At 32.5% G+C, this 14951-nt stretch overlaps 1 protein-coding gene across 3 annotated transcripts; it reads right to left on the bottom strand.

Moving 5' to 3' along the window:
• Positions 1–1178: 1178 nt before the first annotated feature.
• Positions 1179–8383, bottom strand: LOC125860209 (B3 domain-containing protein Os01g0905400-like). 3 transcript variants are annotated; one of them, XM_049540123.1, is made up of 7 exons: positions 8232–8377; positions 7260–7419; positions 6389–6778; positions 5836–6328; positions 3733–3809; positions 3465–3590; positions 1179–1559 (listed from the first exon to the last, which is right to left on the bottom strand). In XM_049540123.1, the coding sequence occupies exons 2-7, from the start codon at positions 7374–7376 to the stop codon at positions 1317–1319; spliced, it is 1446 nt and encodes a 481-aa protein (XP_049396080.1). In that variant the 5' UTR covers positions 7377–7419; positions 8232–8377; the 3' UTR covers positions 1179–1316. The 3 variants fall into 3 exon arrangements, with proteins under 3 accessions (XP_049396080.1, XP_049396079.1, XP_049396078.1); XM_049540122.1 differs by having other exon boundaries at positions 5836–6778; positions 8319–8383; XM_049540121.1 differs by having other exon boundaries at positions 5836–6778.
• Between the last annotated feature and the right edge of the window lie 6568 nt (positions 8384–14951).

The raw sequence follows: 14951 nt of genomic DNA, 5'->3' as shown, positions 1-14951 counted from the left end.
ATTATTCTCTTTTTGGCAATTCAAGATTATCACAAATTTACTTTTTAAAATTTTCTTGATAGCTGATACTTTATCAAATATTTTTAGCATTATCATTATTTTTGCTCAAATATTTGATTGATCGATTTTTTATCAATGTTTTGGCTCTTCATTTATGATTTTTTTGATGTTCTTTCCTAGCCATATATAGTATATTCTTTTGGCGGGAAACAATTTCTAAAATTCACCAATTTGATTATTTCCTTCAGAATATGTTAATATCTACTACAACATTTTTTGTCAATTCATATTCTAAAGGTGATATCTTGTTAGTAGACACAATTCTCCAAACTTACATGGAAAAGATGCATATGAAGACATATAACTAAACTTTCATTGGACTTCACATAATAAACATTAAATGTTATCAATATGTCTCCAACCGGTTATTCTATTTGAAGTCAATGATATTTCATTCATAACTTAGTTAGGAATAAATATTTATCTAAGTGTCCCTTGTTATTACACACGAGTCTCTTCAAAGTGACTCTTGATAAGTATCTTCTAAGCATTAAGTAAATAGTTTGATAGAAAATTGACTATAGCACAACACGTTGATTTTCAAACATTTAGCATATTAGAAATATTTTTTAGATTTTAAGATTTTTTGAACAATCCAAAGAGTTTGGTTAGGTAACCTCAACGAAGAGCTATATTTTTCATAGTAAATGTGTATTCATTGTACACCTATTTTATTTTTTTTTATCTTACATAAATTTAAAAAGATCTTAGACATGGTTAACTAATCTACAGATTTATTATGAAGTATATTAAGCCATCTAAAAATTAAAAAAAAAAAAATATTGATTAATAAAAAAGGAGTTTCATTTTTGGCTCTTGACCCTCTCAAAGAGGATGAAATATACTTTCTCTATCACGTCAATGGAATAACATATGTCCTTGATATTTCGATGAATGTTCAGGAGGAAACTTGTGTGTTTTTTCTAAATTCTTTAAAGTAATTAAATAAAATTATTTTTTTTTTTATCAAAAAAAAATATACATTAATCAAACTCAGTAATATGCCAAACAAAATGAAACATGTGCTCTAAGATTTCATATTCCATTACAAAAACAAACATATATACAAATGAAATTGATTTTAAAAAAAGTATTCCATGAGTTAGTGCCATCATATATGACCCAGCCAGGCAACAACTAAATGTAGTTCAAAAACAATTTATGAGAAACTGGCATAGCTCCTTTGTCATTCCTCTTGTAACTCCATATAAAGTAAACAGCTCCAAGTAGTTCTTTGGCATCTTACTTTTCGACTTTCAGATTTTGCGTACATCAAATATGCATCCCCGCTGATTTACAAGTTGAAAAACGCATTCATCTCCTGGATTCAGGCCATAAGTTGCAGTAACTTGTTTCCAACCACATGTCAAAACATTAAAACCTGATCTGCTATAATAAAGGGTAGGCCAGATTCTTTTATCTGGTCCTCGGAGATAAATAATCATCCTTCCTAGCTTTGCCTTTTGCAGTAAATATTTTCGCCAGGATTCTGGTAATTCCTGCACAGATATAAAGGAGGTCTAGATTGAATGAGAGAAAAAAGGGATATACAAACTGGGAACAAAGAGAATTTCAGTCAAGTACAAGCAATTAATTGCAACATTGAGCAGACTAGATTCTCAAAGCAACATGCCTGAAATCACACGAGAAAAGAACGTCCAGGGTGGTCAGGTGATTAAAAAAATGGAATTCAGTACCAGCAATATAATGTAAGTGCTGCTTAACATGGTATCCAGATGATGAAAGGACCGGAACTCTCGAAAAACAATGTAAATGGCAGGTCTTGCTTCACAAAAAAATTAGTGCTCCTTTTTCTATATGGCATCTTCCTCTTTAGAATATAAACCAAAGAATCAAAATATCTTATTTTCCACCTAACAGAATGTTTGCGTACACAAGAGTTGATGGAAATCAGCCAGTTGCTTTGAAGAAAAGAAGTATAACAAAGAGAGGTCTTACTAACCAATTGATTCCTCTATTTCGAGAAAATCATACCTCACAATTATTCAAGGACATCCACAATAAGAAAACATATTCATTAACTTTAGATTTAAAGAAACAGTGTCATCATTGGCATGTCCTGCTTCGCAGGCGCTAAACTTGAAACATAATTATAGTTGATCAAAGTATAAATAACAAGTTATTGTGTGTAATTTCGAGATGCCTATTTTAAACAAATTAGAGTGGCAAAAAAGACAAAAGTTTTACCAAATCCGGTGTACATGTATTTTTTCATTTCAACATCTGAGTTACAGAGTAATCATCACTTTACTTCAATGTTCAGAATTTTCAAAAAAAACAGTTTATAGTGTCAAGCCTAAAGGTGTCCTGGAAAAGACATTATTCCCTCTTAACATCTTCATGCAAAAGTTTGATGAAAAGAATGTTAAAAACTTAAAATGAATGCGTCTTCGGCGGTAAACTCACGACACATATCAACTCGAGCAGTGTGCAAGCCAGTATGGATAAATATTCATAGAGAACTGATAGCATCCATGGTGGCATACCTCTATTAGGACTTAATGAAGTTCAAGAAGCTAAGAAGATGGCGACATGCGAGACAATGTTGTTGGGCTTCAATGGAAAATCAAGAAGATGCTCATCGTGTAAGAAGAGCCTAAGAATTGTGACTTAGAGTAGGCTAAGCACAATATTTCATGGTCCAAGTTCAAGCTTGAGAGGATAAAGATTGGGGCCCATATAGAGCACAAAAAGAACTGAAAAGCAAGCCCAAGTTGGCTTGAATTACACGTCCAAAGGGTCTGGAAATTATGCTCAAAAGAGCTGAAATTTGGCTTGCATTTGTTTGGTCCAAGAATTGCCACTTCCTTATTTTGTTAGGTATTTTTGTGAAGTGTGACATTGATTTTACATGTTTTCCTAGTTTAACTTTACCTAGTTTTAAGTTTTCTAGTTAGATTTTACTACTTATTATTTCCATGAAATTAGAATTCAAATCTCATGATGTCTAGAGAGGGGTGCACGATTTGCCCTTACATATAGAGTTCTTTAAGTTTTTCGGGCACAACATTGTTATGGATATTATTGAGAGATTTTTTATTTACAGTTTACAGTACACTAGCTGGAATTTTTTTTATCATGTACACTACTTGGTATTTATCTTATAAAAACGATTCTTTTAAGGGGTAAAAATATATTCTTTGCTTGATTTTTATGGTTCTTACTCAATTAATTGAAAAAGGTAATTAATTTTATATAAATTATTGTCTTTAATTGTTCAATTGGGGGGGTCTAGATCACTTTCATTTGTATTTTTCGTTTTGGCATTACTTTCTTGTTTTTCATTCAAATAACCCGATTCTTATCAAGACCACATCAAATAGTAGAAAACTGCAATCCACCAACAAAATGACGGAGCGAATGATATTTTAACTAGGTGTTACCAGAAAATCTCGGCCATCGATCTCCACCAAACATGAATAGTTTACTGCATTAAGGGATGGTGCGTCTCCTGAATCAGCAGGCTCACTTTTGATGACTTTTTCATTACCATTTGCATACTCTCCTCCTGAATCATGTACATAACAAACAGCAAGAAGATGCTTAAAGGCATTTCAAAGCAAAACACCAACATGCCATGGGCAGTTACGAAAAAGGAAACCGGATTAAATAAGTTGAGAAGATATATAAGAATGAAATAAAAAGCTTAACATGTATTGCTCTAGCAGGAGAAAATGCTTCTGTTGTTATCTCCTCGAATTCTTTCTTCACTAGTCTTGCTTCCCTAGCTTCATGTGGCAAAAAGATTTACCAATGTAAAATCCTTTAAAGTCACAAGATAAGGATCATGTATACTAGCCAATCAAGTGAAGCTCAAAATCTGATCAGACCTAAATTAAAATCAACAATTTCATGTCAAATATTCTTAATTCCTACTTTGGATATGTGATTGGATTCAATATGGGTAACGGTTTTGCTTCTATTTTAGAAAGAACAAGATTTTCACGAAAGGCTGAAAGAAGAAGGAAATAAGCTGGTGATGGAGAGTGGTATAGCCTCAGGGGCTTGTAAGGGGAACATGTGATAGGAAAGGCTCGTCTTTTGGGATGGAAGGAGTAGGGGCTATTCAATGGCCAATATCCTAATACAGAGGACATGATCAGTACAACCAATAAAGTAGGAATCACAAGTTAGCTCATATATTGGAAACTCTTAAGTAGTGAATCCTAAAATTTCAAATGGAATAATTGATCTTCATATTTCCAAAATGAACAAGTAGTCCAGTACTTGAACGAATTTCAATCATAATTTGAATCAGACGAAATAAGAGAAGTTCCTTAATTCTTGAGATTTATATCTTAGGACATAATTATTAAGAATATTCTACACAATCCTGTTATGATTCTTTTGACTTTCAACACGACCACTCATACTCCAAGTTGGTTGTATTATTTGTTAGTTTGAAAACAAGATATACTCAAATGCCATTTGAATAGCGAACAAAATCATCAGAAAGAAAAGGGTGGTGAAGTCTTTCCTCGTGAAAATCATCAGTGAATTCACAGCTATTAAATGACAAGGGCTTGTTACACCAAAAAGAGTGAAAATCTTTGGAACATCATGGACTTAGATTGAACTGATAGTTGAAGAGTAACTGAAAAAGTTGTTGGACTAATGACTGGAAAAGTTGCTATAAGAATAGGCCGAATAGAGGTAGAGCCAACCGGAATGGACCAAAAAGAAGTTAGGCGTTGTTAGGACAAATACATAGATGAAACACAGTACCTCTGGAACGATCGCCAAAAATGAACTGATGCTACTGAGACAGTCATTGGAAAGAGGAGTTGTGCAACAGGGCATGTCACCAAAAATAGGTAAAAATAGTAAAACTCAAAAGGTAAATGTTGGCAAAATCGACAGTGTGAGACGTTGATAGTGGAAGCTACTTAAGTCTCAACCAAGATCCTGAAGATTCTGTTACCAAGTAAACAGAAAACTTTCAATGAAATGGGATGTCGATATATAAGAGAGCTCTGCATATAAGTTGAGGCAAGTTTCTTGAGGAATTCCAGATTGTTGTGACATCACCATTAAGGATTTAATCATTCACGAGATGATCAAGAAAAACAAATTTACAACTCCAACAATAAATAGAAATACAAAAATCCCACTTGCTCTGAGGGAAGCAATTAATTATGAAATAGATACTGCTGAACATAATGCTGAAGCCAAATCTTTGAGTCAAATATGGAAGGTAGAAATGACATTTTCACCCAAGGGAGCTTGGAAAAATCGTAGAAACTGTGAAAATACATGAGAAATTAGATGGATAGGACAAAAAGATGAAAACCAAAGAAGGGTATTACTGATATGGACTGGGAGAAGAGAGAAAATTAGTTTTTGAAGCTGATGATTGAAGAACAGAATTTAGGTATACAATTAATCAGCAAAATGAACAAAAGGCTTCCCTGTGCTCACGAGCCTACAAAGTTGAGCTTTATGGAATCTAACTGCAACCTGAGACTGCATTTTTGTTAAAGAAAGTGACCTTGGACCTACCTCAACCCAAACGATAGCTCATGAGAAGAGGATTGTCCAAGACCGTATAAGCAGTCCATGTACCCATCCCACAAACGATGTGGGACTCCGCAATTTGGGACAGCTCAAGACTAAGGTCAAGCTCAACATAGTGTCAGCAAAACCAATCTACAGCTGAGCCCTCACTGCCTCAAGTATATAGCGCGATATCCATATTCAAAACAATACAACAAAAACAAACAATCCTAACAATTTGTTGTGAACAAAAAAGCTTACCAAACTGAGATGCTTCATTGGATTTCTTATATTTTGGATCCCGCAGTGGAATATCCTTTGCTGGACTACTAACCATATTGGTTGCCCTGATTCCAGCCTCAAGCTTTGACGACGGTGCTTTTGAATTCAAGTTGTCGATCTCAACATTTAAATTTGGTTCTGTTTGAGATCTAAAATTGGCTTCAACCTGATTATCCTTTCCAATGTCACCTTTAAAAGGACTGCTAGTTCCTTCTGTAAGAGGTTTGCTTGCTGGCATTTCAAAACTTGACAGATGCAAGCACAACCTGTCATCTTCTTGATCATACTGAGCATTTCTATCAATCATACAACATGATTCATCCACATCTATAGCTGAATATACTGATTGTCCCTTCCCAATGTCAGAATCAATGTTTGTTGCAAAGTTGGCTATATTTGGCTTGTATGTGACCTTTTCAGACTCTGATTCAGCAGATGTTTTAAAGTTGGCAGTATTTGTCTTGTATGTGACCTTTTCAGACTCTGATTCAGCAGATGTTCTAAAGTTGGCAGTATTTGTCTCGTATGCTACCTTTTCAGACTCTGATTCAGCGGATGTTTTACTCTTTTTCTTAACTGAATTTATATCAGTTGTTTGAAACAGCTCAGCTGGGGTAGTTGCTTCAGGGTAAGTCCTTGCTCTTTTTCTTCCGTTGCCAATATCACTGCAGGGCTTCTTTTCACAACCACTTGTTCCAAATATTTTTACAATGAAGTGCTGACCCGGAACATAGTGGAAAACCAAGAAGTCGCCCACGTCCAAACCATGGTCTGATGAAAATTTAGGCCATCCCTGACGGATAGAAAGTGAACCCTTATGGTTACACACTGTTACCCTCCATCTCTGTCCACTTGAGTCCTCCAGATAAGTTTCCTGATCCGTCAGGTGTGAAACTGATCGAGCAAATTTTGGGGGAAAAAACTGGAAAGAAAATGCGCAGAAATTAAAACTAAGAAATACTACATATCGATGCACAACTCGGATGCAAAGTAATGAAACAGGTTTACAATCAAATCCTTCGAAGTCTTGTGAGTTCTGGATGGCACAATTATTTATAACACAATTAATGCCAAAGAGAAGGTTAAGAGTAACAAATGCATTTATGCAAGATATTTTCTATTGATAATAAAGCATGAAAATTTATTTGTTATCTGCATCAGAATTGTCATGACTCATGAATTCTAAAACTTGAACAGCTACTGCAAAAATTGACCAACCTGTATTAAACAGATAGTATTGCACTCAGTTTAAGCAGAAAGGTTTTCACCAACAAATATAAAATTATACAAGAATAACTAATTGCAAGTATGGTGATCACAAGTCAAAACCAACTATACATTTATAAAACAAATACTTTAAACTAAGTTGATAAAACAAGCGTACACAAGGAATCAAAACTTACCAGAACTTGTAAGAAACGTTTGTCAATCATTACTTTAAAGAAAGAAAGAACCTCCTTTCCATGAATCAACATGCAGTCCTTCTTGCACCCACCACATGCTTCGTTCTCGCATTCCATCTCCTCCCTATACAGAGTATGCTTCCCCAACAACTTCTAAATCCTACAAAGTATATCAAAATATCAACTTGAAGTTCAAGTTTAAAAAATTTAAAGGAAGTACTCATTCCTAGAAAAGAAGAGTATTTTTACTAAATACCCTTAATAAATAACACTCCAAAAAGATGCAGCTCTTAATGCTCTTTCTGTCCCTTTTTACTTGTTCAACTTTGACTTTTTATGACAAATCTAGAAAAGACAATATTTTTTACCTATTATAAACTCAATTTATTTAAAGAGTTAATGTTATTGATTTTGAAATTCTATCAATTAATAAGGGTAAAATGATAAACTCACGATGTCAATTATTAATTTTTTTTAATAGATATGTCAACTCAAAAATGAACAAGTAATTAGAGACCGAACGAGTAATATCCTGGTTATGTAACACAAATAGAACGTTATGCACGCTGCTACACAACCACAAGTAGAATCTGTAGAGGCAGAAGCAGCTAACAAAGGGGGGGGAAATCGAAATTCGACGCAGTTAATAGCTTGAATGTTGATTGATGAGTAACAATAATTAATTAAATCTCCACAACGTTTAGGTAACATAATGATGACCCTTCAATTTCTAGGGTAACTTTTTACTGAAATCGGCTACATGCATGTTCTGTGGTCAAGTCATGCTAAGGAGAAAAAATTAAATGCTGCCATTTTTTAAAGCTAAGTTAGCCCATCACCCAAATTAGCTAATAGCATGTCTCTACATAGCCCCATTCGAAAATCATGGCAATTTACCGATTCACAGCAGCTAAAAATCAAAGAAAAAAACACAGAAGAAAACCAAAAAAACTCTTCCAGTCGGATACACACCTGGAGAGGAAATAGAACCGTCTGAAAACAGAGGAAAGAGCAAGGTGAGAGCAAGCAAAACTCTTCAGCTCGCAATAATTTATTCACTGTTGATTCAAGTAGCAGAGCTTTGTCCGTTGCAGTGTCCAAGAAAACAGTTTTTTTTTCTTTTTATTTGTCCATATACAGACGCACTCGGTATATCATTAATGAATCTCAATAATTAGGAGTTTGTTTCGGTTATTAGTTAAAATAAAAAATCAAACTAATTTAGTTGATTTTAAATATTTTAAAATCAAAACAGACTAAATGAAAAAAATAATTGTTGGTTTGAATATTATAGTTTTGGTTCAATTTTTTTGGTTTTTTTAATCTATTTTTTAGGACATAACGTATCTCGATAGACACAAACAATTCATATGAAAGTTATTGTGGATTCAATTAAGCAATACAAGAATTATTATAATACGAACAAAGTAATTCAATTAAGAGTAATTGTGATTATCTTATGTGAGATAGGATAGCTGAAAACTAAAGCAATGGATTTTGATGGGTTTGGATTTAGAGTTGTAATAATTGGGCTAAAATTTAACGGTTGCGCTTGAAAAAGTAGTAAAGTTAAAAACTTGAGTTAATTAAAATTTAATACAATATATATATATATATATTAATTTCTCGGTTCAATTAGGCTATTTTATAAGTTTTTCTTTAGTAAATAACTCAAAATCAAATCAAAGAGTATCGGCTTTCAAAATTTAAAACTAAACTCAATCAAATATTAATTTTTTAATCAATTTGGTTTGAATTGCGGTTCGAATTGATTTTTTAATCATAACCATGAAAAATCCTGATTACAATAACCTCACGCACACTCAACAGACGTGCATCAATTTTACTTGCAAGCGTTTATCATCAATTTTATTAGGGGTTGTTTGGTTGTTGGATAGAATTATGTATGAATTGGTTGTGCATATATTAATTATGTATTTATTAGTTAGGTAGGTATAACCGTATTAGTGATGCAAATATTAGTTAGGCAGAGATTACAATTCTTATTTCTTAATTTTCCAAAAAATGTTTAGTGAGCTCATATTTATCATTGCCATTAAAATAATCAACTATCTAAATAACACATTAAAATAAAATAAATATGAATAACTATAAATAGAATAAAGTATTTAACAAATAACTAACAATTAAAAGTAAGTTGTATTAAATAGAATTAAGCAATTAAGTAATTTAAATTTCTCTACATAGATAATAGCATAGGCGAACCTCTCATGTGTCACCATCAAAAAAAAATACTCCCTCCGTCCCTATTTACTTGTCCATATTTCCTTTTTTAGTTGTCCCTATTTAGTTGTCCATTTTGACAAATCAAGAAAGGACAACAAATTTTTTCCTATTATACCCTTATTTACACTTCTTGAAAATTGTAAAAGTGTATGTTGTTTCCCTCTAATTTATTTCACTTGAATTCAAATAAGTGGTTGTAATTTTGAAGTGAAAAATTGTCATAAGGGTAAAATTGTAACTTCACTGTGCTAATCATTGTTGCCTTAATCTGTGTGTCATTTCAAAAGTGGACAACTAAAAAGGGACGGAGGGAGTATATATATATTAACTAAAATTATATATTTGTAATTATATTAAATTAAATTTTACAACTTTTAAATAAAAATAAATTTAAATAAGTATCTATTATACAGAAAAAGGACCTAAAATATCCCCGAACTATTAAAAATAGCACAAAACTACCCTTTATTCACCTTTTAGCTCTCAAATACCGTGGAAATCCATCTTTGGGTTCAATATTGACCCTTTTTTTTAACGACTACTCATTTAAATGAATTTAATTAATCCCTTAAATACATGGCGACATTCTATTGATCACATTTTAAATAACCTAAATTAATTTACAAACTCATCCATTCCTAATTAGATCCGCCCAAATCATATCCATCCGACTCACATTAAATTAGGGGAAAAGGACAAATATATCTTCGAACTATAGTAAATGGTATGCAAATACCCTCCATCATACTTTAGGGACATTGGTGCCCCTGCCATCCAAAAATTAGAACATATATATCATTTATACTAACGGACATACACGTGTCATAATCTTATCCACCGACTCGACATTGATCGATGGATAAGATTGCGCCACGTGTCCCTATTTAGTCTTCCGTTAGAGTGAAGGGCATATACGCTCTAGTTTTTGGACGGCAAGGGCACCAATGTCCCAAAAGTATGACAGAGGGTATCTGCATACCATTTAGATAGTTCGGGATATATTTGTCCTTTTTTCCAATTAAATTACCCCCATCGAAGCCATCTTCGTTCTTTTTTTTTTTTTTTTTTTTTTTTTGCTTTGTAACCCATATTTCTAAGCATCAAGAATTTTATGAATAGTTTGTCAATTAGGTGGAGAATATCATTTTTTCCAATAACTTATATATCAGCTGAAACAGTAGCAGTTAAGAAAAATTAAATGGTCAACACCACCACCAACGATGCTGCCACAGTGGCATCTATACCTTTCAAACCACCACCATTGGAGTATTCAGAACCTAAGTTGGATTTGTTGACTTGTGGTGGGTATTCCTCCAATTACCGGAAAAGTTCATCAATGACGGGTGTTGAAGTTGCAGGAGCTAGGCTGGTGGTGTTAGACTTGTGTGTTGTTCTCCGATTGCCGTAAAACTCGCCGGAAGACCAAGAAATGAAATTAGCCAAGACGAGTGAAAATGACAACTAATAAAAATAAAAAAATGGTCAGAAATTAAAGGAGGAGATGGATGAACTATGTCTTTAATTTATATAAGGTTTCTTCATAGTTTTTGATAATGGAAAAAAATGGAGAATTGGATAAGTTGGATTAAGTTAATGTGGGTCGGGCGAATATGATTTGGGCGGGTCTAATTAGAAATGACTGTGTTTGTAAATTAATTTAGATTTATTTAAAATGTGACCAATAAAGTATCACCGCGTATTTAAGAATTTTTTTAAAAAAAACTTATTTAAATGAGTAACTGTTAAAAAAATGGTCAATATTGGACCCAAAGATGGATGTTAGGGGTTTTTGGGGAGCTAATAGATAGATGAAGGATAGTTTTGTACCATTTCCAATAGTTTGAAGATATTTTAGGATCTCTTCTGTCTATTATATATAGATAGAATTTACATTTTGCATTTTTTATATATAAGAAATAAATATCAACCAAAATAATAATTTAAAATTATAAATCAATGGAGAAATGGGATAGTCTTAAATAGACGTTCGTTATTATATATATAGGGAAAATGGTTAAAAATATCTCTAGATTTTATTTTATTGGTTGACTATATCCTCGCTGTTAAAATGAAGTTATTTTTATTCCTGTCGTCTACAAACTTGTCACATGTACCCCTCGATTGGATGGAAAATCTCAAATCAACAAAAGTAACCCGATTTACTTAAATTGACCAATTTTAACCCGACCCACTAATCATTTAACCCACCTATATTCATTTTCATTTTTAACCTAATTTATTCACCATCTCCATATTTCATACTATTCATCTTCATCTCATCAAATCAAATCCCCTTGTAACTTCACGCCTTCTTTTCCGCAACTCCCATCCCAAGCATCATCATTGCCATTACAGGCAATACCCCACTCTCTTCCTTAGAACCTCCCCCAAATCGAATACTTCCAGCAACGTTAGATGCGAAATCTCATTAACTATCGCTAATACTCTCTCTGATGAAGCCGACTTTGATTTGTGAACTGATGTTGTGAAATTTGAACTGATTAACGATTTAGTGAAAATGTAGAAATAGGTTTCAGAAAACTTTTGCATCTTGGACTGTGGAATTTGTGAATGCACATAATGTGTTTGATATGTGAAAATGGTTTTGGAATGATGATACAAAGAACGAGAGATAAATCGATTGAAACACCTCATGCTTACGACATAAGAGCTTCTGACCGAATTGCTTGGGCTTTGTAATGGCGCCAGAACAATGATTACGACGGCAATGGGTTTAAGCGTCTGGGAGAAGTAGGAAGGGTGGGGAGGTTGAGGTTTTAGGCCTACTTGTAGAGACTTAATCGGATTCGACTTAATCCCCTTAGTTATGAAAATGTTATTCATGTCTTTAAAATGTATTTTCTTCCATTGTATTTTGCTTTTATTATGTATATATCCAAAAGGGAAAATGGGTAAAAATGCCCTTAATGTATTTCAAATGGTTCAAAAATGTCCTCCTTCCACCTTTAGGCTTAAAATGTCCTCAACGTTTTTTTAAAGTTTAAAATTGCCCCTTTTTAACAGTCTGCTGACATGGCAAATGATGAGTCATTAAATTGGACAAATGGCTTCATCATATTGGTCCACCTAATTTTAAAAAAAAATCCAGCCCAACGACCCGACCCATCTATGCTACAAAAACTCAAACCCACCCACAAACCCATTTATATATTAACCTAACATATCCTTGAACTCAATTTTAGCATGATTCTCATCCCTTTTTTGTAGCAACCGCCGAGGATGGATAACGCCAACCTTTCCCAAGATGGGTCGGGTCGGGTTTAAATTGGTTAATTTAAGTAAATTGGGTTATTTTTGTTGATTTAGGTTTTTCCATCCAATTGAGGGGTACATGTGACAAGTTTGTAGACGACAGTGGTAAAAATAACTTCATTTTAATGGCAAGGGATTAGTTAACCAATAAAACAAAGTTGAAGGGTATTTTCGACCCTTTTCCCTTATATATATAATTAAAATAATAAAAAGAACAAAAATATGAATTCTTTTACAAAATAACTAACATCAACGTAAATTCAAATTCTTCTTCCAATTATTTGAAAAAAGAAACATTCTGACCACAATTAGAAATATAAAAAAAATAAATTAGAAACCATCGAGTTATTTGATTTGTTGTAAATTAATATACATTTAAAACTAAATTGGTATGGATAAATACGTAATTTATTATTTGAGTACATGTATAACTAATACCGACATAACTTATTCCATCTTCTATCCCGCATAATTATACATAGATTCATTCTCTCATAAGTTACTTCCTCTATTCCGATTTGTCCACTTTTGAATTGACACACTTACTAAGAAAACAGTGATTGACATAGTGAGTTTACCATTTTATCCCTATTAATTATGAAGTGGATGAATTGAAAATTTAAAATTTTCAAGAAGTTCTACCTTTTACAATGTAACTACTTGAGGATATAATAGGTAAACAAAATGTCCTTTCTTGATTTGTCAAGATAGACAGGTAAAAAGGGGCAAATAAAAAAGAAAAATTAGACAAATAATTACTAATTAGGGACAAAGGGAGAATGTAGGATTATGACTAACTTTTATACAACATTTGGAAATTTATGAACCAAACATAGTACTCTTTTTGTCCAACAATAGTTGTTCATTATTGATTTGACATACCCCTTAAGAAATAATAAATAATATGGGTAATATTATTATTTTATCCTTTGACTTTATTAAATTTAATGCTTTGAGAAATGTGTTAGATGATAAATAGTAAATGGTAAATTATCTCTTGATTTTCTAAGGTGGACAAGTATTGTTGGACAACTAGTTTTAATATAGTGAACAACTATTGTTGGACGAAGGGATTATAAAACTAATACATGAATAATTTTTATCCAATTTACAAATCAAACATGATATAAAATTAATATTTAATACATGAATAACAAAGTTATTCATATATTAAGTATAGCTTAGACGAGCTACCAAACGGCTCCTAAAAAATACTTAGGGGGTGTTTGTATGAGTTTTTTTTAAAAGTGATTTTTAAGCCAAAAGCTAAAAAGTCACAAGTTGGGAGCACTTAAGAAAAGACTCAAATATGCCATCGAACTTTAAGAAAAGACTCATTTATGTCATCCGTTAAAAGTTTGGCTCATTTATGCCATTGTTGTTAAAGAAAAGGCTCATCCATGCAAGATTTTGGCAATTTTGCGATACAACTTTTTACACCCCAAACAATGTTTAACACTTTTCAATTGAAGTTTTTGGATGAAATGCACTTTTTTGCTTCTTCTTCCTTAAAAACACATGAAGAACATAAACAATTCCCAGATTTTCAACATCTTCAATTCTTTACGAAATCATCTCAAATTTTGGCTACACCAGTAATTTCTTTTTTTAAAAAACAAAATTCTAAAATCATTTGTAGAGTTTAAAAAATTCACCCGTATTAGAAAAAAATTCAAAAAACAAAAATCAATCCATTTTTTTTTTGCTTTGATTCGTGTTTTTGTAGTTGTTTTTGACATTAGATCTTTGTTCCCTAGTATTTTTGGAGTCTATGTTCAAATTTTCAAATGATTTGAAGTATTGGAGAAAATTCTACCATTAAAGAATGTTGAAGTTTTGAAACTTTGAAGAAATTTCAAGCGAGTCTTGTTGAGTTAGGTTGAATTCGAGCTCAAAAGATATTGAGTTTTGGTATCTAGCTCAGAGGGTAACTACTCTAGAAATTTGAGGTGATTATGTGAAGAATCGAAGAAGTTTGAAATTTGAGAATTGTTAATATTCTTTATTTGTTTTTGGTGTTCTTAAGGAAGAAGAAACAAGAAGAGTACATTTGATCCAAAAACTCCGAAAAATGTTAAAAGTTGTTTGAGGATGTAAAACAATGACATGAATGAGCATTTTCTTTAACAACAATGACATAAATGAGCCAAACTTTTAACATATTACATAGAT

This window comes from Solanum stenotomum, chromosome 3 (assembly GCF_019186545.1).
Source record: "Solanum stenotomum isolate F172 chromosome 3, ASM1918654v1, whole genome shotgun sequence".
In the NCBI taxonomy this organism is placed as follows: Eukaryota; Viridiplantae; Streptophyta; class Magnoliopsida; order Solanales; family Solanaceae; genus Solanum; species Solanum stenotomum.
Note: the sequence above shows the minus strand (reverse complement) of the source record. Positions and strands in the feature narration are given on the sequence as shown.